Source organism: Cherax quadricarinatus, chromosome 80 (assembly GCF_038502225.1).
Source record: "Cherax quadricarinatus isolate ZL_2023a chromosome 80, ASM3850222v1, whole genome shotgun sequence".
Taxonomy (NCBI): Eukaryota; Metazoa; Arthropoda; class Malacostraca; order Decapoda; family Parastacidae; genus Cherax; species Cherax quadricarinatus.
In genome coordinates, this window is record NC_091371.1 from 8364027 (window position 1) to 8390124 (window position 26098).

The window sequence follows — 26098 nt, forward strand, 5'->3', positions numbered from 1 at the left end:
ACAAGTGCAACTAATGTGACATTTATTGTGGCAACGTTTCGCTCTCCAGGAGCTTTATCAAGTAATGGCTTGATAAAGCTCCTGGAGAGCGAAACGTTGCCACAATAAATGTCACATTAGTTGCACTTGTGTCCTTTTACTTTACATATTTCTCCAAGGTTGGTGGACTGATTACATCTTAATTTCACTACTACACCTGCTGCCTCTGTATTTGACTGAAGAAGGCTACTGTACAGGCGAAAAGTTTCAACAAAAGTTTCAACTGTCGCACACGTTGATAAATTAGACACATATGCAACATTTGGGTACCTTTAATGAGGAAACGTTTCGCCACACAGTGGCTTCATCAGTCCATACAAAGGAGAATGGTGAAGAACAGGAGGAGTTTTAAGGTAATCAGTTCCTCAGCCTTGAGTCGATGTAATCAGTCCATCAATCTTGAAAAGTATACAGCATATGTGCAAAGAAGTAGCTTATATAAGAACATAAGAACATAAGAATGTAGGAACACTGCAGAAGGCCTACTGGCCCATGCGAGGCAGGTCCTTATACTGTAGGCAGGAGAGGTGCAGCAGTCGTAGGTGGTGTCACATTTGACCTATGTTGCACATGTGTCTTAATCATCAACTTGTCGATGTTTATACCATTTTCAAGGTCCCAGGGCCGAAATGTTTTCTATTAAATATGTCCTAGTGTTTGTTTACGTGTTTTTTTCTACACTAACTTGTCGGTGTTTATTACCATACCATTTTCCACATCATTAATACTATCATCCCAAAGGTACGTATTAAATACGTATTAAATAGGTTGGATAAATACATGAGTGGATGTGGGTGGGTGTGAGTTGGACCTGATAGCTTGTGCTACCAGGTCGGTTGCCGTGTTCCTCCCTTAAGTCAATGTGACCTGACCTGACTAGGTTGGGTGCATTGGCTTAAGCCGTTAGGAGACTTGGACCTGCCTCGCATGGGCCAGTAGGCCTTCTGTAGTGTTCCTTCGTTCTTATGTTCTTATGTGTATGAGATTAATACACATCTCTCAGTTGTTAGGTAAGACACGTATGCAACAATTAGGTATCTTTATTTCGAAACGTTTCGCCTACACAGTAGGCTTCTTCAGTCGAGTACAGAAAAGTTGATAGAAGCAGAAGAGACTTGAAGACGATGTAATCAGTCCATCACCCTTAAAGTTTTGAGGTAGTCAGTCCCTCAGTCTAGAGAAGAGCATTGTTTCATAGTCTGGAACACATCTCTCAGTGTATACACACCCTCGACTGCATGTTCTGGGAGTATAAATTTAAAACGAGAAAAAATGGTTTATGTGAAGCATTTTGTTGTGGTTGACAAAAATGGATTCGCATTGGCTTTGGTTTTTGAGATCAGTTTGTTATAATTTTACGCAACTGAGAAATTAATTTGCCATATAGAGGAAATAACACTAAAGAAAATTTTGAAGTCTAGGTAAATGGTTCAGAGAACCGACTCCAGACTGTGGGACTGATTACCTCCACTCCTTCCAATCTTCTGCATTCTCCTTTGCATTGGACTGTTGAAGCTACTGTATGACTTCACTTGTGTCTAATTTATCAAATTTATAAATCGCATCATAACATATATTAGTAATAATGGTAGAATTGCCGACAGAATGTTAGGTCAATGGACACAGATGTAATGGCTTGACAAAGTTCCTGGAGAGCGAAACGTTGCCACAATAAAATATCACATTAGTTGTATTAGTGTCGATATTCTTAACAAAAACTCTGTTGCCTACTGTTGGAGATTACGAGAGTTATCGTCACTATTCTTCCCTGGAAAAGGCCTTTTGGGGGGCCCTAATTAATTAGGTTATCGGTTGTAACACCTCAATCCAACACAAAGATATTTGTGATGAATGGTTTTGACTACAGTATATAAGCCACGTCTACGGCCCTATGCTGTACATTCTACAAGATTGATAGAGTGATCACATCGACTTCAGGCTGAGGGACCGATTGCCTCAAACTCCTCCTCTCCTTACACTTTTCTGCTTTGTATTGGACTGATGAAGCCACTGTGTGGCGAAACGTTTCTTCAATAAAGATTCCCATGTGTTGCATAAATGTCTCAATTCTTCAACTTGTCGGTTTTCAAAACCATTCGTCACTTCTTAAAGATACCCAGGGTCCTAACTGAAGACAGGAGTCTGCTCGTAATTCCTGATCCAAACAATTTCGAACAGGGTCACCGAGGCGGCCTCACTCAGTCTTCCTCACCACAAGGCAACTCACATAACCTTGAGAAGGAAGACATTGGCTCGAGTATTTGATCTGCCAAGTCAAACAGGCCTCAAACACCTCATTACGGAGGACACACAACCAAGGGCCATTACAATATTCAGCCACCTGTGTGTAATGTGCAGAAAATGTGTCTCCTGGGGCTCATCCGATAGTTTAGTCCCGGCCATTAATCTTCGAAGCTTCGAACCTGCTCTCAGAGTAATTTAAAGTCAATAAGTCGTAATAATGTTCTGAGGAGTGAACTTTTCTCGATGTGTAGGCATATTGAACCAGCTGTGTGTGTAAATTATATATATATATATATATATAGTATATATATATATATATAGTATATATATATATATATAGTATATATATATGTCGTGCCGAATAGCTAAAACTTGGGATTTTGGCTTAAATAGCAAGGCTCTTCTTGCCGAATAAGGCAAGCGAAAATTTGTGTATGCAATAATTTCGCAAAAATCATTCTGAGCCTAACGAAAAAAAACACATTTTATTGTGTTTGTTTATTATTAAATTATTGTAAACTTATCTAAAATATATTTAGTTGGAATAGGCTTATTTAAATTGCGCTTCTTATAATATGGTCAGGTGAGTTTTCTAAGGTTCCTTTGGTACAAAATTATTAGTATTATTAAAATACATATAGTAGTAGGTTGGTAGACAGCAACCACCCAGGGAAGTACTACCGTCCTGCCAGATGACTGTGAAACAAAAACCTGTAACTGTTTTGCATGATGGTAGGATTGCTGGTTTCTTTTTCTGTCTCATAAACACGCTAAGATAACAGGGATATCTTGCTACTCCTACTTACACTTTGGTCACACTTCACAGACACGCACATGCATATATATATATACATACATCTAGGTTTTTCTCCTTTTTCTAAATAGCTCTTGTTCTTTTTTATTTCTTCTATTGTCCATGGGGAAGTGGAAAAGAATCTTTCCTCCGTAAGCCATGCGTGTCGTATGAGGCGACTAAAATGCCGGGAGCAATGGGCTAGTAACCCCTTCTCCTGTATACAATTACTAAAAAAGAGAAGAAGAAAAACTTTATAAAACTGGGTTGCTTAAATGTGCGTGGATGTAGTGCGGATGACAAGAAACAGATGATTGCTGATGTTATGAATGAAAAGAAGTTGGATGTCCTGGCCCTAAGCGAAACAAAGCTGAAGGGGGTAGGAGAGTTTCAGTGGGGGGGAAATAAATGGGATTAAATCTGGAGTATCTGAGAGAGTTAGAGCAAAGGAAGGGGTAGCAGTAATGTTAAATGATCAGTTATGGAAGGAGAAAAGAGAATATGAATGTGTAAATTCAAGAATTATGTGGATTAAAGTAAAGGTTGGATGCGAGAAGTGGGTCATAATAAGCGTGTATGCACCTGGAGAAGAGAGGAATGCAGAGGAGAGAGAGAGATTTTGGGAGATGTTAAGTGAATGTATAGGAGCCTTTGAACCAAGTGAGAGAGTAATTGTGGTAGGGGACTTGAATGCTAAAGTAGGAGAAACTTTTAGAGAGGGTGTGGTAGGTAAGTTTGGGGTGCCAGGTGTAAATGATAATGGGAGCCCTTTGATTGAACTTTGTATAGAAAGGGGTTTAGTTATAGGTAATACATATTTTAAGAAAAAGAGGATAAATAAGTATACACGATATGATGTAGGGAGAAATGACAGTAGTTTGTTGGATTATGTATTGGTAGATAAAAGACTGTTGAGTAGACTTCAGGATGTACATGTTTATAGAGGGGCCACAGATATATCAGATCACTTTCTAGTTGTAGCTACACTGAGAGTAAAAGGTAGATGGGATACAAGGAGAATAGAAGCATCAGGGAAGAGAGAGGTGAAGGTTTATAAACTAAAAGAGGAGGCAGTTAGGGTAAGATATAAACAGCTATTGGAGGATAGATGGGCTAATGAGAGCATAGGCAATGGGGTCGAAGAGGTATGGGGTAGGTTTAAAAATGTAGTGTTAGAGTGTTCAGCAGAAGTTTGTGGTTACAGGAAAGTGGGTGCAGGAGGGAAGAGGAGCGATTGGTGGAATGATGATGTAAAGAGAGTAGTAAGGGAGAAAAAGTTAGCATATGAGAAGTTTTTACAAAGTAGAAGTGATGCAAGGAGGGAAGAGTATATGGAGAAAAAGAGAGAAGTTAAGAGAGTGGTGAAGCAATGTAAAAAGAGAGCAAATGAGAGAGTGGGTGAGATGTTATCAACAAATTTTGTTGAAAATAAGAAAAAGTTTTGGAGTGAGATTAACAAGTTAAGAAAGCCTAGAGAACAAATGGATTTGTCAGTTAAAAATAGGAGAGGAGCGTTATTAAATGGAGAGTTAGAGGTATTGGGAAGATGGAAGGAATATTTTGAGGAATTGTTAAATGTTGATGAAGATAGGGAAGCTGTGATTTCGTGTATAGGGCAAGGAGGAATAACATCTTGTAGGAGTGAGGAAGAGCCAGTTGTGAGTGTGGGGGAAGTTCGTGAGGCAGTAGGTAAAATGAAAGGGGGTAAGGCAGCCGGGATTGATGGGATAAAGATAGAAATGTTAAAAGCAGGTGGGGATATAGTTTTGGAGTGGTTGGTGCAATTATTTAATAAATGTATGGAAGAGGGTAAGGTACCTAGGGATTGGCAGAGAGCATGCATAGTTCCTTTGTATAAAGGCAAAGGGGATAAAAGAGAGTGCAAAAATTATAGGGGGATAAGTCTGTTGAGTGTACCTGGTAAAGTGTATGGTAGAGTTATAATTGAAAGAATTAAGAGTAAGACGGAGAATAGGATAGCAGATGAACAAGGAGGCTTTAGGAAAGGTAGGGGGTGTGTGGACCAGGTGTTTACAGTGAAACATATAAGTGAACAGTATTTAGATAAGGCTAAAGAGGTCTTTGTGGCATTTATGGATTTGGAAAAGGCGTATGACAGGGTGGATAGGGGGGCAATGTGGCAGATGTTGCAAGTGTATGGTGTAGGAGGTAGGTTACTGAAAGCAGTGAAGAGTTTTTACGAGGATAGTGAGGCTCAAGTTAGAGTATGTAGGAAAGAGGGAAATTTTTTCCCAGTAAAAGTAGGCCTTAGACAAGGATGTGTGATGTCACCGTGGTTGTTTAATATATTTATAGATGGGGTTGTAAGAGAAGTAAATGCGAGGGTCTTGGCAAGAGGCGTGGAGTTAAAAGATAAAGAATCACACACAAAGTGGGAGTTGTCACAGCTGCTCTTTGCTGATGACACTGTGCTCTTGGGAGATTCTGAAGAGAAGTTGCAGAGATTGGTGGATGAATTTGGTAGGGTGTGCAAAAGAAGAAAATTAAAGGTGAATACAGGAAAGAGTAAGGTTATGAGGATAACAAAAAGATTAGGTGATGAAAGATTGAATATCAGATTGGAGGGAGAGAGTATGGAGGAGGTGAACGTATTCAGATATTTGGGAGTGGACGTGTCAGCGGATGGGTCTATGAAAGATGAGGTGAATCATAGAATTGATGAGGGAAAAAGAGTGAGTGGTGCACTTAGGAGTCTGTGGAGACAAAGAACTTTGTCCTTGGAGGCAAAGAGGGGAATGTATGAGAGTATAGTTTTACCAACGCTCTTATATGGGTGTGAAGCGTGGGTGATGAATGTTGCAGCGAGGAGAAGGCTGGAGGCAGTGGAGATGTCATGTCTGAGGGCAATGTGTGGTGTGAATATAATGCAGAGAATTCGTAGTTTGGAAGTTAGGAGGAGGTGCGGGATTACCAAAACTGTTGTCCAGAGGGCTGAGGAAGGGTTGTTGAGGTGGTTCGGACATGTAGAGAGAATGGAGCGAAACAGAATGACTTCAAGAGTGTATCAGTCTGTAGTGGAAGGAAGGCGGGGTAGGGGTCGGCCTAGGAAGGGTTGGAGGGAGGGGGTAAAGGAGGTTTTGTGTGCGAGGGGCTTGGACTTCCAGCAGGCATGCGTGAGCGTGTTTGATAGGAGTGAATGGAGACAAATGGTTTTTAATACTTGACGTGCTGTTGGAGTGTGAGCAAAGTAACATTTATGAAGGGATTCAGGGAAACCGGCAGGCCGGACTTGAGTCCTGGAGATGGGAAGTACAGTGCCTGCACTCTGAAGGAGGGGTGTTAATGTTGCAGTTTAAAAACTGTAGTGTAAAGCACCCTTCTGGCAAGACAGTGATGGAGTGAATGATGGTGAAAGTTTTTCTTTTTCGGGCCACCCTGCCTTGGTGGGAATCGGCCGGTGTGATAATAAAAAAAAAAAATATTAAAATACACATACACACACACACATATACAGTTTTAAGACGAGGTATGATAAAACTCATGGAGCAGGGAGAGAGAGGACCCAGTAGCGGTCAGTGAAGAAGCGGGGGCCAGGAGCTGAGTATCGGCCCCTGCAACCACAAATAGGCGAGTACACACACAGAGTATGCTTTAATCTCTGCCTAAACTGTTAATTATTCCTGATAAGTGAAGTATAGTTGATATACAAATTTGATAACCCTCTGTAATTGAGAACAGAAGTATGTACACTATATACACTATGTACAGTGATAGGTATTAGTGCACTCCACGGTAAGCAAGGCAGAATAGAAGCCACTAGAGAGCAGACCGTGCTTCAACCAGCTCTAGAATGGGAATGACAAGGGCAGACAGGAGAGTGGTACCCACATAACCTCTGCGATTGCCAAAACCATCTTCCTATTGGCTGGAACCTGGTTACTGGTTGAACGACGGGGCCCCATCTTCAACCCTCAGTTACCTGGTTCGCTGGTTGGGGGAGACAGCCTGTGAATGAGGGTGTGTACATGCGCCGAATAAAGGTTACGTACTCTTTGCATGCCACAAACAGTTATTTCGGCGAGGTAAAGAATACATGGAGGAGGTTGTTAATTCGAACAAGATAATGGGAAATAGGTAGAGGCGAGAGGAAGAGGAATGGGGAAGTGCACGGAACACGAGGATGGTGAAAATAATTATAGAGGAAGTCAGAAAAAGACATTAGGATGAATGCCGGAAATAATATTTTTAACAATGGCCAATTAAATCTATTACAATTATAACTATGTAAAAATGAAAATTGGCTTCATGGCCTTATGTAAAAAGATTTCTGACAGAGAGAGAAATGTACAAGGCAGGGAAGGTTTGATGGTAGGGTAGAACTACATACCAGGGTAGAAGTAAGGTAGGGGATAACTCTGGTGTTACCTTAGGTTAGGTTAGCTTAGGTTAGCTTAGCTTAGATTAGGTTAGGTTAGGTTAGGTTAGGTTATGTTAGGTTAGGCTAGGTTAGGTTAGGTTAAGTTAGGTTAGCTTAGCTAAGGTTAGGTTAGGTTAAGTTAAGTTAGCTTAGGTTAAGTTAGGTTAGGTTAGGTTAGCTTAGGTTAAGTTAGGTTAGGTTAGGTTAAGTTAGGTTAGCTTAGGTTAAGTTAGGTTAGGTTAGGTTACGTTAGGTTAGGTTAGGTTAGGTTAGCACTAGACACGATGGTAGAAATGAGGCAGGAATTAAATTTTCAGACTTAGATTTTTGCCCCTGAAGTGGCTAGTTTATTGTGCACACCATATTCATACTGTGGTTAGTAGTGGCTAATTATTGTGCACCCCACATCCATACTGTGGATAGTAGTGGCTAATTATTGTGCACCCCACATCCATACTGTGGATAGTAGTGGCTAATTATTGTGCACCCCACATCCATACTGTGGATAGTAGTGGCTAATTATTGTGCACCCCACATCCATACTGTGGATAGTAGTGGCTAATTATTGTGCACCCCACATCCATACTGTGGATAGTAGTGGCTAATTATTGTGCACCCCACATCCATACTGTGGATAGTAGTGGCTAATTATTGTGCACCCCACATCCATACTGTGGATAGTAGTGGCTAATTATTGTGCACCCCACATCCATACTGTGGATAGTAGTGGCTAATTATTGTGCACCCCACATCCATACTGTGGATAGTAGTGGCTAATTATTGTGCACCCCACATCCATACTGTGGATAGTAGTGGCTAATTATTGTGCACCCCACATCCATACTGTGGATAGTAGTGGCTAATTATTGTGCACCCCACATCCATACTGTGGATAGTAGTGGCTAATTATTGTGCACCCCACATCCATACTGTGGATAGTAGTGGCTAATTATTGTGCACCCCACATCCATACTGTGGATAGTAGTGGCTAATTATTGTGCACCCCACATCCATACTGTGGATAGTAGTTTCTAATTATTGTGCAGCCCATATTCATCCTCTGGATAGTAGTCCAGGAGCATATGGACACACAAAATGCCTAGAATTATCTGTTCCAAGTTAACTGTAGGTGTTTGCTTGATATATCTGGTATTTTATTTTCATTATTAATGAAAATAAAACAAAATACCAGATATATCAAGCAAACATCTACAATTAACTTGGAACAGATAATTCTAGGCATTTTGTGTGTAATGTATAACACAGGTTATTAAAACTTGGAATAGTTATCAAAACGAACGGTAGAGGGAAGGTAAAGAACTGAGAAAAAATATATGCACATTGGGGTTAGGATGGAAGTGGGAACTACGAGAAAGAAGTGTGATACAGGCAGAGAAAAACACGATGTTTTTGACGGCTTGTGTGTGGACAGATATGATACTGAGATTTCTTCCACACAGTCAGTCGTGCTGTTTTAGTGATGGCTGAATGAACTTCGAGTTTTTCGTGTTTGGTAAAAGAACACAAGTGCAATTAATGCGACATTTTATTGTGGCAACGTTTCGCTCTCCAGGAACTTTGTCAGGCTGTTACGGTCAATACAGGAACCTAACACATTGTCGGTAATTTTTACCAACATTATTACGAATTTTTCGTGGCTTGTTTCAGTGTGTTTTGAAATGTTACGGTCTTGATTTCGTGTGTTGCGAATGGTGGTTGTCTTGGTTTCGTGTGTTGCGAATGGTGGTTGTCTTGGCTTCGTGTGTTGCAAAATGTGGTTGTCTTGGCTTCGTGTGTTGCAAATTGTGGTTGTTTTGGCTTCGCGTGTGGCAAATTGTGGTTGTCTTGGCTTCGTGTGTTGCAAATTGTGGTTGTCTTGGCTTCGCGTGTGGCAAATTGTGGTTGTCTTGGCTTCGTGTGTTGCAGATTGTGGTTGTCTTGGTTTCGTGTGCTGTGAAGTGTCTTCATTAACATGCGTGTTTATGCTGCAAGCTATAGCAGTGTCACTGTACTCGTTCGTAAATTCCTCTAGAGGAACCAAGCTTCGTGGCAGTGATTCAAAATTCGAAATTCCCTTTGTGTACTTTTGTCAAACTAATGTTAATACTGTACTGCTACAACCACAACAGTAACAACTATTATTATTATTATTATTACTAATGCTATTATTGTTAGTATTGTCATTACTGCTATTATTACTATTACTACTCATACTGCTACCACTTCTGTGGCTATTACTGTTGCTATTACTACTTCTGTTACTACTATTACTACTACTAATAATATTACTATTTCTAGTAGTAGTAGTACTACTATTTCCATTACTACTATTACTACTACAAATAATAATACTATTTCTAGTAGTACTACTACTACTATTTCTATAAATATTGCTGCTACTACCACAACAACAACTACTACTACTACTACTACTAGCACTACTGCTACTACTACCACTCGCACTACTGCTGCTGCTACTACTACTACTACTACTACTACTACTAGCACTACTGCTACTACTACCACTCGCACTACTGCTGCTACTACTACTACTACTACTACTACTACTACTACTACTATTACTACTATTACTACTACTTCTACTATTACCACTAGCACTACTACTGCTACTGTAATATCATAATTATGCATAAAACTCACAAAAATTAAACCTCACTCTTCACGGTAATACATTTGCCTTAAGGTGTGGCTAAAAATTTTATATGAAAATGTAGTATAAATTTGATCACACGTCTCGAGTGTGTATTGAGGAAGACATACATGCCACTTTGCCTATAAATTTGAGGTATGTGGGTCGATAACTTATTACTGTGGCCGCGGTGAGGTCCTCTGGGGGAAGCTGTCTGGCAAAGCCAACTGGATATTACACTTATCTTCTGCCTCACAAATTAATAATGGCAGATACTGTGTAATATATTCCCGTAAACACTGTTACGTTGGTGAACGAAGGTTGGGGTCCAGCTCCTGGGGCTATTACGTTGTGTCCCAGGAGAGTCTTCATGCTGCAGTTTGCGTGATGGGTCTCTGATGTACGGCTGTAACAGCGGATGGATTCTCACGTCTCTTCGTAAAAGATAGCGTCTTCCTTAGGTCCGGTGACCTCGCAGGCCACTTGCAGAGGTCACCGGACCTAACTGTTTGTGACTTCTTTCTTTTGCGGGTACGTGAAGAGCACAGTTTACGTACCACCACTACCTGCAACCCTGGAGGAGCTGAAAATTTCAATCACTGAAGCAGTTCGCATGATAACACCAGATATGCTGCAGAGCGTCTGGACCGAACTGGACGATCACATCGATGTTTGCTGAGCAACCAGAGGGGCGCACATTGAGTGCCTTTAATGCTACCCTATACCACATGAAAATGAATGAAATCCTGCATCTGAAGCTACTAACTGTGAAAGATTATTGCAATAAAGTTACATGTTATACCTGTTTGAAATCAGGGAGTGTTTTTGGGGCCACCCAAATCATGACACGAAGATAAACTGAACACAGCAGAAGATTTTATATTCGTATCATGTAAAAACACAGTACCATGGCAATAACACACTAATAAACCGTTTCGTATATATAAAACTTGTTCACTTCAGCTATTAAAAGGTAGTCTTCGAGTTTTACAGCAACAAACAGGTCAATGATGTCGTTAGAACGCAGTTCTCTTGACAGAGGAAGTTCCGTCACCGAAGCAAGTGTAGTGTTCGGTCGACACAGCTGACCTCAGCAAGTTTGTTTCTTCTCCCAGAATACTGAAAGATGCTCCCCCTTGTCCTTCTCTTCCCTAGGGTGGTCAGGTTTAGTTCCTTCAACCTCTCATTGTAGTACATTCATCTCAGTTGTGGCACTAGTCTGTTTGCAAATTTTTGGATCATTCCGAACTTATGCGGTGTGTGTGTTTGTGTGTGTGTGTGTGTGTGTATGTGTGTGTGTGTGTGTGTGTGTGTGTGTGTGTGTGTGTGTGTGTGTGTGTGTGTGTGTGTGTGTGGCATGCAAAGAGTTTTTAACCTTTATTCAGAGTATGTTCACATTCACACATAGGCTATCTCCCCAACCAGCGAACCAGGCACTAAGAGCCTAATGATCCAATGGGACCCCATCGTCAGATTAGTACCTAGGTTCAGCCACTCATAATGTGGATCTGGCAATTGTGGAGGTGACGTGGTTACCACTCACGTTTTCACCCTTGTCATTTTCATTCTACTGGTGATTGAAGCACGGTTGTCTCTAGTGTCTTGCTGCTGTTTTGCCTTGACTACCGTGGTGTGCACTAAAACCTACTTGCTGTACATAGTGTAGTGTACATACTTTTACAACCAGGATAATAGGCCGTGCTTACCTGGGTCATAATAGTGTGTGTGTGTGTGTGTGTGTGTGTGTGTATTAACCTGTTTTGGGTTGCAAAGGTCGATTCACTGCTCCTGGCCCCGCCTCTTCGCTAGCCGCTACTCTGTACACTCTCTCCTGGCTTCATAGAGCCTTAACCTGCCTCTTCTTAAAACTATATAATGGATCCTGTGTGTATGTGAAGCGAATTCTAACACTTCCCGTTATGTTGGTGTTTAACACAAGTGTAAATAAGTCAGGCGGGGCAGAAGTGATGGAGCTTGATCCTCGGCACCATTATGTTGTTTTAGTGGCGTTGTTACCATGTGTTAATAAGCAGTTACTGAACCTTCACCGGGTGCAGTGCTAGTTGCTTCACTGCACTCACTACCACTGCTTTCGGGAAGCCTCTGGCGACACTGCTGCTGCTGGGATCCTTGGCTACACTTTTTTACCATGTGCCGTTGTCATCTGTTTGGTTCTTTAGGTTTGAAGTCGGTCGACTACACGAGGGTCATTAAGGCTGCATGTCACCTGTTACTTTAATCCCTAAAATAGTGATTAAAGTAAACTATCGGTGTATACACACTGACAAATATACACTTCTTGATATATATATACTGACCCCTCAAGGGAGGTTCCTTGATGTTGGTGAGGGGCTCTTGATCTAGGGAATTAAATCTGTTCCAGTTCCCTGAATTGAGCCTGAATGCCTTCCAACCCTCCCCCCCCATGCACTCTATAATCCTCTGGGTTTAGCGCTCCCCATGATTATAATAATAATGTGTATATACTAAGATGAACACACCTGTGTATATACACTGAGATATACACACTTCCCAGTAAACAAACACTTCAGCATTTCAGGGTTCAAAATCGGAGGGTTCAGTTTTCTGAACGTTTTCACTTCTCTCGGTTTCGTAATGATCCTTTGTGAAGTGTTAATTCGGTGAATATTCAAGCTTTATAAAGCTGTAGCCGTTGCCTTGATGGGTGCAAATCTATTGATACGATAAAGATTAATGGGATTAAGGGGAAACTTTATCACGGAAAACACACAATATTATTGGTGGTTGTTATTGGCAGTTTTGTATATATGTATGTTGCATATTGTAGGTAGTAGTGTATAACACCTGTGTGTTGTATGTGTGTATTGTGTAGTGTAAGTATTGTTTTTGTGGGTGTTGAGTATTATAGACGGTAATGTATGGTCAGTGTTGTTGATAGTTTTGTATTGTGGATTGTAGGTAGATTTTTTTTTTTGGTGTGTGTTGCGTATTGCAGGAGATATTGCATGTCCTGTGTTGTTGTTGTAGGTTGGCTTGTATATCCTGTATGAACTGTAGGTTGTATTACATGGACTCTGAAAATCTTAGGATTTTTTGTATGACCTCTGAGTGTTGCAAGTTGTGTTACAGTTCTTTTATGAGGTAGTATTGTGTTGCCGGAGGACACTGTGTTGCAACTGCTCACTGCTGTCGGACTCGTTCAAGGCATGATAAATATCAGACCTTGAACAAATACAGAGATCGTTTAAAGTCTTGAACATGTACTCTCTGGAGCGGTGGAGAGAAAGATACATGATAATATATACCTGGAGAGTACTAGAGGGCCTGGTCCCAAATCTTCACACTGCCATAACATATTGGAATGAGAGATATGGAAGGAAGTGCAAAATAAACCCAATGAGGAATAGGGGTGCGGTTGGCACAATAAGTGAACACTGTATCAACATTCGTGATCGCGGACTATTCAATATCTTACCAGAAGATATCAGAAGCACTGCTGGAACAAGTGTAGAAGTCTTCAAGAGAAAACGGGACAAGTATCTTCACCAGGTACCAGATCAACCAGGCTGTGATGGATATGTGGGGCAGCGGGTGTCCAGCAGCCACAACCTGGTTGACCAGGCAAGAACCAGACAAGCCTGGCCCATGGTCGGGCTGCGAGAGTAATAAGACTCTCGAAACTCGTCAAAGGTGTATCAAAGGTATCCCAGGTGTCTACAGGGAAGCCATAGACATGTAAATTACCTCATAATGTAAACATGCTTAAGATGCGTCTACATGCTGTAAACAGCTTTGAGATTATGTCTACATGCTGTAAACAGCTTTGAGATTATGTCTACATACTGTAAACAGGTTTGAGATTATGTCTACATGCTGTAAACAGCTTTGAGATTATGTCTACATGCTGTAAACAGCTTTGAGATTATGTCTACATGCTGTAAACAGCTTTGAGATTATGTCTACATGCTGTAAACAGCTTTGAGATTATGTCTACATGCTGTAAACAGCTTTGAGATTATGTCTACATGCTGTAAACAGCTTTGAGATTATGTCTACATGCTGTAAACAGGTTTGAGATTATGTCTACATACTGTAAACAGGTTTGAGATTATGTCTACATGCTGTAAACAGCTTTGAGATTATGTCTACATGCTGTAAACAGCTTTGAGATTATGTCTACATGCTGTAAACAGCTTTGAGATTATGTCTACATGCTGTAAACAGCTTTGAGATTATGTCTACATGCTGTAAACAGGTTTGAGATTATGTCTACATACTGTAAACAGGTTTGAGATTATGTCTACATGCTGTAAACAGCTTTGAGATTATGTCTACATGCTGTAAACAGCTTTGAGATTATGTCTACATGCTGTAAACAGCTTTGAGATTATGTCTACATGCTGTAAACAGCTTTGAGATTATGTCTACATGCTGTAAACAGGTTTGAGATTATGTCTACATGCTGTAAACAGCTTTGAGATTATGTCTACATGCTGTAAACAGGTTTGAGATTATGTCTACATGCTGTAAACAGCTTTGAGATTATGTCTACATGCTGTAAACAGCTTTGAGATTATGTCTACATGCTGTAAACAGGTTTGAGATTATGTCTACATGCTGTAAACAGCTTTGAGATTATGTCTACATGCTGTAAACAGCTTTGAGATTATGTCTACATGCTTTAAACAGCTTTGAGATTATGTCTACATGCTGTAAACAGGTTTGAGATTATGTCTACATGCTGTAAACAGCTTTGAAATTATGTCTACATGCTGTAAACAGCTTTGAGATTATGTCTACATGCTGTAAACAGCTTTGAGATTATGTCTACATGCTGTAAACAGCTTTGAGATTATGTCTACATGCTGTAAACAGCTTTGAGATTATGTCTACATGCTGTAAACAGCTTTGAGATTATGTCTACATGCTGTAAACAGCTTTGAGATTATGTCTACATGCTGTAAACAGATTTGAGATTATGTCTACATACTGTAAACAGCTTTGAGATTATGTCTACATACTGTAAACAGGTTTGAGATTATGTCTACATACCGTAAACAGATTTGAGATTATGTCTACATACCGTAAACAGATTTGAGATTATGTCTACATACCGTAAACGGGTTTGAGATTATGTCTACATACCGTAAACAGATTTGAGATTATGTCTACATACTGTAAACAGGTTTGAGATTATGTCTACAAATTACAGACATAATTCTTAAGTTTTTTCAGAACTGATTATTAGGGAGTAAATTTGCTTTTTAACTAATATATGTTCTCGTGTATTTTTAAACAAATATATGCGCACATGTTTTAAAACAAATACATGCGCACATGTCTTTGGCGCAAACAACACCGTAGCGAGCCATTAAGGCTGATAATTAAAATAATGATGCGTATATTTGTGAAATATAACACCATAATTTGGTGCGTATGTTTTTAATATGTTGTGAGTTGTGATGGATATAGCAGCGTGTAACCTGACACCAGGAGAGTGTTAAAACTATCTTTATCTCTCTCTCTCTCTCTCTCTCTCTCTCTCTCTCTCTCTCTCTCTCTCTCTCTCTCTCTCTCTCTCTCTCTCTCTCTCTCTCTCTCTCTCTCTCCTTCTCTCTCTCTCTCTCTCTCTCTCTCTCTCTCTCTCTCTCTCTCTCTCTCTCTCTCTCTCTCTCTCTCTCTCTCTCTCTCTCTCTCTCTCTCTCTCTCTCTCTCTCTCTCTCTCTCTCTCTCTCTCTCTCTCTCTCTCTCTCTCTCTCTCTCTCTCTCTCTCTCTCTCTCTCTTCTCTCTCTCTCTCTCTCTATCTCTATCTCTCTCTCTTTCTCTCTCTCCTTCTCTCTCTCTCTCTATTTGTCTTTGTCTCTCTTTATCTATATGTCTCTTTCTCTATCTGTCTCTCTCTCTCTGTCTTTCTGTCTGTCTCTGTCTCTGCTCTCTCTCTCTCTCTCTCTCTCTCTCTCTCTCTCTCTCTCTCTCTTTTTTCTTTTTTTTTTTTACACAGGGTTTGACAAGGTTAATTAAGGATCCCTAACTTTATTGACAAGCTATTTACAGGTTAAGGATTCCTAACTTTATTGGCAAGCTAAGAGCTGTTACCTACATCAGCTCATTTGAAAGCATTTGTATTGTTATGAGACATACAAGTAGGGAACAGGATGAAGTTGGAGCCATCTGTGGGCCAGCATTTTCATTTGATCAACTGACTTTATCTCGTTGACATCATTATGCTGTACAAATGTGTTCCATACTCGAGTCATCCTGGGTATGTATGATCTCAGATGGAGTGATGTTCTGGAGAAGGGTACAGCCAGAGTGAAGTTGCTGCTTTCTGCCCGTCTTGTGGCATAAAAGCTTGTTTCACGCTGTCCTCGAAGTGGATCCAAGTGTGGTATTTTGACAATATTGGCCTTGTACATAACAGTAAGGCCACCCACATCCCTCCTATGTTGAAGGCTCTGCTGAAATGACAGATCTATCCAGGATGGGTCCAGGCGAGAGATGAGACGTCTTGCTCTGTTCTCTACTCTGTCAAGCAGTCGCAGATGAGAGGGGGGCAGGCAAACCAAGAAAGTGGAGCATACTCAAGGTGTGAGCGTACTTGTGCCTCGTACAGGATCTTGCAACCCCTACTGTCAAGCAGATGCGAGATACGGCGAAGTGCTGTAAGCTTCCTGGCTGCCTTGTTTGCAAGATTTACAACATGGTTCTTCATGGTTAGTTTGGAGTCAAATTTCACCCCAAGGATATCAACTTCTTCTCCAGGTGCCAACACCCTCCCATTCATCCTTACTACTGCCCCAGCATTACCATCATGGTGCCTAGAGACAATCATCATTTGCGTTTTCTCAGGTGCAAATGTTACTTGCCATCTATTTCCCCAAGCTGATACAGCTCTCAGCTGGTGATTGATGTAGCTTAGAGCAGCTGGCATTTCTTCTCTTGGATAAGTGAATGTCAGTGTACAGTCGTCTGCATATGCATGTGATTCTGGGATGAGATGAAGAAGGTCGTTGAAGTAGACATTCCATAACAATGGACCCAGCACGCTTCCTTGTGGAACACTTGCCCCAATAGGATGTCTTGCTGATTCCGTTCCATTGAGAACTACACTTAGAGATCTACCATGAAGGTAATCACTGAGGAGACATAGCGTAGAGCCTGCAATTCCCAATTCTCTCTCTCTCTCTCTCTCTCTCTCTCTCTCTCTCTCTCTCCTTCTCTCTCTCTCTCTATTTGTCTTTGTCTCTCTTTTTCTATATGTCTCTTTCTCTATCTGTCTCTCTGTCTCTGTTTCTCTTTCTGTCTGTTTCTCTTTGTCTCTCTCTCTCTCTCTCTCTCTCTCTCTCTCTCTCTCTCTCTCTCTCTCTCTCTCTCTCTCTCTCTCTCTCTCTCTCTCTCTCTCTCTCTCTCTCCTTCTCTCTCTCTCTCTATTTGTCTTTGTCTCTCTTTATCTATATGTCTCTGTCTCTCTTTATCTATATGTCTCTTTCTCTATCTGTCTCTCTCTCTCTGTTTCTCTTTCTGTCTGTTTCTCTTTGTCTCTGTTTCTCTCTCTCTCTCTCTCTCTCTCTCTCTCTCTCTCTCTCTCTCTCTCTCTCTCTCTCTCTCTCTCTCTCTCTCTCTATAACACACACACACACACACACACACACACACACACACACACACACACACACACACACACACACACACACACACATTGAAAAGTGCGGGTGTTTTTCTTGCTGAGACTATAATCAGTTTTCGTATGCAAATGATTCCAGGATTAGATATTCGAAAATTCACTCAGTAATCAGGTCTGGTTGGTGGAACCTGCCAAACATGTGTACCACGTGTGTGTGTGTGTGTGTGTGTGTGTGTGTGTGTGTGTGTGTGTGTGTGTGTGTGTGTGTGTGTAATGCAAATTACCGTATTGACACGGTAAAAATTTGTACTTGTCAAAAAAAACTCTACCACGTTGTCCTCTCTAACATCATTCTCTCTCTTTCTTTCCAGCATCACCATCATTATCATTATCATCATCATTATCGTCATCTTCATCATCATGGAGGAGCTCGGCAGAAGCATCTTCATCCTCATCTTCACGAGCCGAGTTTTGGCTCCCCATCTCGGAGGAAGAGGGTCACCAGCATCACCACCACTACGATCACAACAATCACAAAGTGCGTCACCACCACGATCTGCGCCGGAGACGTAACCTGGACAATAGGTACCAACCCAAGTTCGCCCACACTGAGTACCAGCAGACAGTGAGGGAGAACCTGCCCATTCATACCTCTCTACTGCAGGTAAGTCTTGAAGGCATCGAATGGGATAGAAAAAAATGTCAGAAACATTTGGTATGTAAGTATAAACCATATCACGGATGGGGCTTGAACCCGCGATCAGAGAGGCTCAAAGCTCCAGACCGTCGCGTTAGCGGTCTGGAGTTTTGAGACTCTCTGACCGCAGGTTCAAACCCCACCCGTGGTATGGTTTGTTCGCAATCGTGTCATTACGATTTCGTGAGTCATGTATGTAAGTATTGTGTTGCTATCCTACTCTACAGGACAGTTATATTGTGGGAACATCTTGCGCTAGGTTGCTACCTTGCTCTGTATGAGTTAAATTATGGGAACACAGCCTTGGTGGGAACATTCGCATTGTGTAGTTAGACTATTCTATTTGATATTTACATTGTGGAAACAAAAGCTAGCCATGTTTCCCTATCATACTCCATCACATGAGGTATCAGACTGTATCATCGTAAATCAGGAAACTTCAGAAAGGCGATGAAGGAATCGTCAGGTGTTCCATTAAGGCTTCAGTAGCTACGGCAGTATGAAAGGCTTCATTCCAGCAGAGCTGCAGTTACTGTTACTTGGGGATTACCATCTCTCAGGATTACGGAGAAATGATGACGTGGGGAGAAGGAAGGGGAAGAAAGGTTAGAAAGGAGGAAGGAAAGAAAGGTGAGATGGAGAAAGGAGGGAAAATCCTCTCCTCCCTCTGACTCACGTCATGATCATTACCTTTGGTCCTGGGTTAATAGGTTATCATCAGCAAAATCGATAAATACACACACACACACAGGATGGCGCCAATCCGACTGCACTAAAACCCACAAACACACTTTTGTTTGTGTTGTGCTGTTGTTATTGTCAGTAAAACCCGTAGGCTTTTGGTTGCTTAATTCCCCTCGCCTACAGGCAAAATAGATTTTTTCACTGATTTCTCCCTTGTAGTGTATATCAAGACATGTCTACGAATCAGTAGCTACAGTAACAATAAGAGAGTCAGAGCGACTGTAGCAGCAGCAGAGATGTCATCGTGGCCAGCAGCAGAAGTTTCACAAGATGTGGCTGTGACATTTTCCGTGGATGTATGGCCCTTCTGGGCACATTGTTTGTATGCATTGTTTTGTGTGTACTCACCTATTTGTGGTTGCAGGGGTCGAGTCCTAGCTCCTGGCCCCGCCTCTTCACCGGTTGCTACTAGACCCTCTCTCTCCCCGCTCCATGAGCTTTATCAAACCTCGTCTTAAAACTGTGTATGGTTCCTGCCTCCACTACGTCATTTTCTAGGCTATTCCACTGCCTTACAACTCTATGACTGAAGAAATACTTCCTACTATCTCTCTGACTCATTTGTGTCTTCAACTTCCAATTGTGGCCTCTTGTTTCTGTGTCCCCTCCCTGGAACATCCTGTCCTTGTCCACCTTGTCGTGTGTGTGTGTGTGTGTGTGTGTGTGTGTGTGTGTGTGTGTGTGTGTGTGTGTGTGTGTGTGTGTGTGTGTGTGTGTGTGTATGCCTGCCTCTCCCTTGTATATTCCTTTCCTTGCAATTCCCCGTTTCCCCTTATCCCCCTTTTCGTTCCCTCCCCTAATGTTCCATCTCTCACTTCTGAGCCCCTCTACATTATTAAATAACATTTACCATGTCATCTTCCTTCCCTCACATCTTTCTCCCTCTCTCTAAACCTCTCCTCTCTTCTCTTTCCTCTCTCACACCCCATCTTCCTCCTTCTCTTTACATCCTCGCCCACGCCACCTCTTCTCCTCCTCTCTCACACCCCTGTTCCTCCTCTCTTCCCTTCTTCCCAGGTCCATGCCACGGACAACGATATGGACGAGCACGGACTCATCAAGTACAGTGTCAGCGATCCCGAGCACTTTGAGATCGATGACGGAGGCGTCCTGTACAATATCAAACCTCTGGACTTCGAGCACACGAAGGGAGAATACCTACTTTACATCTACGCTGAAGATCAGGGTAGGTCACGCTGCGTGCTGGGTGCCACAGAATGCAGTAAGTTCTTTTATAAACCTCTTCTAGTGCCTAGTGCCTCTTGCAAATGCGATTGAAAACGGCACTTCTAAAATTGCATTCCACTTGAAAAGGACATCTTGGCACGTATTATTCAATTCTGGGTGTACTTTTTCAATTGCAATCGGGAAAAAAATTGCGCTGTATATATTAGAGTTATAAAATAGCCTTATGCATTATTGATATTTGTACAAAGGGCTATAGACATGAGGATCATTTAGTGGCAGCTCGATCCTCCGTCTGCTGAGGTGAAGTGACGATACGTAGGCCTAGGTGATAAGATTTTGCTGCCGTTTTGATGGAAGCTTTTCTATCAAAATGGCAGTGATGATAGGCTGGGCGGTTTCAAGAAATTTCTGACATTCCTCATTTTTTAGCTAAAATACGAGAATTATCACAGTTATAATCAAAACTGCTGCTACAATTGTATTTTATGGGAAAAGTAATCCAGATCATATTATATATATATATATATATATATATATATATATATATATATATATATATATATATATATATTAGCTAAAAATTAACTGTTTAGTGATGATAGGCTGGGCTAAGCGGTGTTAGACTGAGTCAAGTGTTGGTAGACTGAATTACCATAGACTAGATTAAAAAATGATAGACTGGATTAAGTAAACCACGGAACGGGTGGGAATTGAACCCTTGGCAAGTGAATCATGATGGGATTAACTGACATTAGACTAAGCGAATCTTTGTCTAAGTTAATGACTTCTGCATTACGCAACTTTATATTTTCAGTTTCGCAGTTATAAGTTAGGTTATTACATTATCACTGCGTGTTTTCTGCTGAGCAGGGATGGCCAAGTCATCGAGGAAGCAGGCTGTAGTACCTGCACGCATCAGAGTGATGGACACACCCGAGCCTCCCTACTTCGATAAGGACCAGTACCTCTTCTCCGTCTCCGAGTTCTCTGGAAGAGGTATTGTGTACTCACCTATTTGTGCTTGCAGGTGTGTGTGTGTGTGTGTGTGTGTGTGTGTGTGTGTGTGTGTGTGTGTGTGTGTGTGTGTGTGTGTGTGTGTATGTGTGTGTGTGTGTGTGTGTGTGTGAGTGTGTGTGTACTCGTCTATTTGTGCTTGAAGGTGTGTGTGTGTGTGTGTGTGTGTGTGTGTGTGTGTGTGTATGTGTGTGTGTGTGTGTGTGTGTGTGTGTGTGTGTGTGTGTGTGTGTGTGTGTGTGTGTGTGTGTATGTGTGTGTGTGTGTGTGTGTGTGTGTGTGTGTGTGAGTGTGTGTGTGTACTTGTCTATTTGTGCTTGAAGGTGTGTGTGTGTGTGTGTGTGTGTGTGTGTGCTCGCCTATTTGTGCTTTCAGGGTTCGATTCACAGCTCCTAACCCTTCCTCCTCGCTACTAGATCCACTCTCTCTCAGCTCCAAGAGATTTATCGTACCTCATCTTAAAGCTGTGAGTGTGTGTGTTTTAAATGTACTCCTATTATACCCATTATCTCTCTCAGCAAAACTTTTTATAGGAAACTTGCCCCAGAACATTATCCTTTGGATAACCAGAATCCTGGACGGGGACTCGAACCGCAGTCCTTGGCTGTATCAGATCCGGCGCCAGTATTCTCTTCATTCGCTGATATTCGTTCGTTACAACTTATCTTGGGTCTGTGTTATCCCATATGTCGTCATTTTCCACTCGTTTTCCCATTTATCCTTCTTTTAAAGTTGTCTAATAGCTCTTCAGCGATTTCCAAATAATTTCTATTTCCTATTTTCTGTATGGTCGTAGGTAGCGAAATTCGCCCTAGAGTGGCGTGCTATGTACTTATAAGGCTATTTGTTCCACGTACTTTCTCCTTACTTACACTGGCAGGGTCGTACATACAGGATCATTTATTCCACGTACTAACGTTCTCTTTACGTACACTGGCAGGGTCGTACGTGGGTACTGTGGTGGCAAGGGATGCTGACAACAATTTTGAGAGATACCAACTTAGGAACGTACAACCTCCAGGCACGGTAAGTAGAGAGACAGATAGATAGAGATAGAGAGCGTAAATCACACAGTTTACACAGACGTGAGTGTATAAGCCTGATGACTTGACTAACCATTTATCCTAATGGCTTAATTCTCTTTCTCCCAATCTCATCTCCCATTCATCTTGTGCATCCAGTTCGCCATCGACTCCCAAACTGGGATCATTACCGTCAACACCAACAGTTTCTCCAACGTGTGGGAATTCAACTTCTGGGCTGTGGCGATCGATATGTCTAATCTAAATTCCTCGGTACCTGTTAAAGTCAGTATAATAGGTAAGTTGTCAAGTTTGTAAAGTGGATGTATAATGTATTTTTGAAAGGGTAAAGGGAGTGATGTGTAAATATTTGGTTTGTAGTGTCAAAGGCTTTGAAAAGTTTTGGTAAAAAAATAAACGAAATGCAGTTAGGGATTATAATGAGAGGTTTAGATTATGGTCAGGTTTCTTCAGTCAGTGAAGAAAGCTGACTGAAAAAGGCAGTCCACTGGCGAAATGTCTCAGTAAAGTTTTTCTCCTACTGTCTTTTTTCACTAGTCGACTTTGCGTTGTTTCTCTCCATTAAGAAGCGTAATATTTGCTTGAGACAATTTAGTTCACCTTAGCATTCTACTCGACTGATTTAAAAACAGTCCTGCCTCTCGAAATCGTATTTAAATAAATCAGCTAGAAGTGATGTGGCGTCGTCAAGTTTAATTAAAACTACGCCTAGTGAGGCCAAACTTAAGTTTTTTCGAACTCACGAAATTGTAATGATACGGTTGCAAACAAAACTTGCATTTGTGGTCACAGTGGTGGCCTATGCTAACCTTCCTATGGTGTAGAATTATACCTAGTTGGATGAATGTTATTGTAGCCAGCTGGCCCAGTGGCTAACGCGTCGGTCTGGAGTTTTATGACTCTCTGATCGCGGGTTCTAACCCACCCGTGGTATGGTTTTTTCTCGAAATCACAATTTCGTCAGATTGCTTAGAGCTTACGAGGCTTTAGGAAATGGTACGACAGATGACCTCCTCTCGCAATGCCTGACCTAATAACCAACCCAAGGCAGCAAATACCATTAAAATTACTGAAACAACTTCGGCGTATACTGCATCTTAGGAAAGCAATAATATATGGAAGGTTGCGAAACTTTTTCTTTAGGTACTATGACTCGCAATGGTAAGCCACCTTGATCAGGATCAGGATACTCCCAGGTAAGACCCATGTGGGTGAAAAGGAAAATTTGGATAGTGAAAGAGTAGTGAGGGAGAGGAAGCGATGAGAAATTGAGAGAAAGAGCCGGGGATAGATTCAGTAGAATGGCGTTGGTTGACAGAGAAAAAGTTGTTGGCTGGGCTGACTGCGTGAATTGTTATGGCAGAAATGATCTACCTACCTGGAGGGCTTTCCGGGGATTAACGCCCCCGTGGCCCGGTCCATGACCAGGCCTCCCGGCGGATCAAGGCCTGATCAACGAGAATGTTACTGCTGGCCGCACGTTCTCCAACGTACGAGCCACAGTTCGGCTGATCTGGTACTGACTTGGGCGACGAAAAAGCGGCCACCTTGAAGAATGAGGGGTCACAATACCCTCAAAACCGTGACTGGAACAATTCACAACTAGTTCACAATACCGTGGCTGGAACATTTCACAACCACCTCTTAATCTGGAGAGACAACATGATGTTCAGGTCTGGTCCCAGGTCTGGTCCCAGGTCTGGTCCCAGGTCTGGTCCCAGGTCTGGTCCCAGGTTTGGTCCCAGGCTATGGTCTTGGACTGTGGTCAAGCCGAACTTCAAAGGCGAAAAAATCCGTCAATATCAGCCGTGAATATATGCTTAAAGGTCAAATTATTATTCTAAACACAGCTGTACATCTGAATGAGGAGGAACCCTCAGTGACATTTCCTGAAGACATACACAGAAGCTATCATTCTTTATACAGCTAGTTAGCTTGCCAGGCAACTTGTACAATGACGTATGCTGCTACACGAATGAGAAATAATGAGTTTATTTTGTTTTGCGACTGTTTGCTAATTATTTGCAGTTTTGTTTATATTTGCAGTTGCTTAGCTAATAATAAGTATTTACAGTTATGCTACGTTTTGCTTGTGCTAGCAATTAAAGCTTAGGAACTCAATCAAAAAATATTTTGTGATTCAAATGTGTTGAAGGGGGGAAAAAAAACATTGATGCTAATGAGGGATTTTATACAAAAACATTCTATTCTATGTTAGAGCCTCATCAGATCAATGAGCGAAACGTTGCCCCATTTAATGCTTGTTCTGCAGTTTGTATCTTATTAAATGTGGTTTGTTATTTGGAATTCCTGTTGTACGGTTTTTTCCCAAAGAAATTTGCGGAAGCTTTAATGATATTATTTCCTCAGTTTTGTATATACTACTACAATTCAAAATTTATTGCAGAGATTACATTTAGCTTGAGACAAATTAATCCGAATTATTGGCAACCTGATGACTTTCCTTTTTTTAGGTTATCGTACAATATAAAAAAAATAATATTTAGTGTATGGAGAACGAGTAACACAAAAGACTAAAAAGATTATTTTTTTTTACCACCAGCAAGCAGACCAATGTATGGTAAGAAACACAGCTGGGTAGTAAGTGCAATTTTTCTCATATTAGTCAAAAAAAAGCCTAATTGTTTCGAAAATAATTTGAATGAGGAAAAACTTTTGCAGTTATCTTTTAAAAATTAGTATTTGGCATATATATCAAAAATTTGATTGGATATATTTGAAAAAAGAATGTGGTAATGGTATTAATTTTCATTATGGGTTTTTTCATACGTTCACAGCTCGACTGACTTGGGTTAAGGGTAAGAAGAGAGATTATTTTGTTAGTTCTCTGCATGGTAAAGTGCTCCGTGTACTACACTTAAAGTGTGTCAGTTTACCCTCCTCACTTCTAAAACTCCTTAAAGTTCTATATAATTAGCATGGTTCTGGGACCTTAGTAAGTTGGTAGGGAGGAACCTGCCAGCAGGGACAGTCCCTCTTCTCGTTTTAGTGGGAAAATAAGGAACTTTGTTATTGTTTTGCTATCTGGTAGGCTTGCATTTTTTTTTTTTACCTGTCTCGTGAATCTGTGAGATGGCAGTTCATTCTCATGAACTTCTTCTTACAGAAAGATTAAAAAGTCACATTACAGTGGGGTTCTATTCCGTAATTAGGAGAGGATCCAGTTGTGACTTGACTGTGGTTCAGGATAGACCGAAACGTCGTCTAAGGTTCCTCTACTAAGTGCGAGATGTTGGTGAATTCCCATACTGAGTATACAATAACTCATTACCTTTTCCCTTTGCTTCATCAGAGTGTTCCTAGTTCTCCAGTATTTCCTTTTAAATTTAGGAGCGATTATCTCAAGAACCAATGACAGGCAAGAGATGACCTCTGCGTTTAAGGATTCCTATTTAGCTTGACAGATACACGAGAAACTTCAATTCTTTATACAGCTAGATAGCTTGCCAACCAGCTTGTGTAGCTACATATGCAACTATACGAATGTTTTCTTAACTTTCCATTACTTGTAGGCAGATAGATGAACGATACATTACTGTGTTGTTGCTTACGATTAACTCAGTTGATTCTTTTCTCCAGCTGATTGCCTCTTTGTAGGTGACGCAGGAAAGTACAATACACTCATAGAAGTAATAGCCAAACCCAACCTGGTCGTCAAGACCACAACAGACGCGATTTTT

At 41.3% G+C, this 26098-nt stretch overlaps 1 protein-coding gene across 3 annotated transcripts in view; it reads left to right on the forward strand.

Annotated features, from left to right (window-relative positions):
• LOC128702307 (DE-cadherin-like) overlaps positions 1–26098 on the forward strand; it is a 236108-nt gene that overhangs the window by 157172 nt on the left and 52838 nt on the right. For 2 of the 3 annotated variants that reach the window (XM_070102089.1, XM_070102088.1), the window contains exons 2-6: positions 18083–18375; positions 20170–20338; positions 21211–21336; positions 22295–22380; positions 22536–22674. In XM_070102089.1, the coding sequence (XP_069958190.1) occupies positions 18083–18375; positions 20170–20338; positions 21211–21336; positions 22295–22380; positions 22536–22674 (813 nt within the window). Of the gene's footprint in view, positions 1–18082; positions 18376–20169; positions 20339–21210; positions 21337–22294; positions 22381–22535; positions 22675–24964; positions 24979–25195; positions 25217–26098 lie in introns of those variants that run through there. The other variant, XM_070102090.1, reaches the window with a different exon arrangement.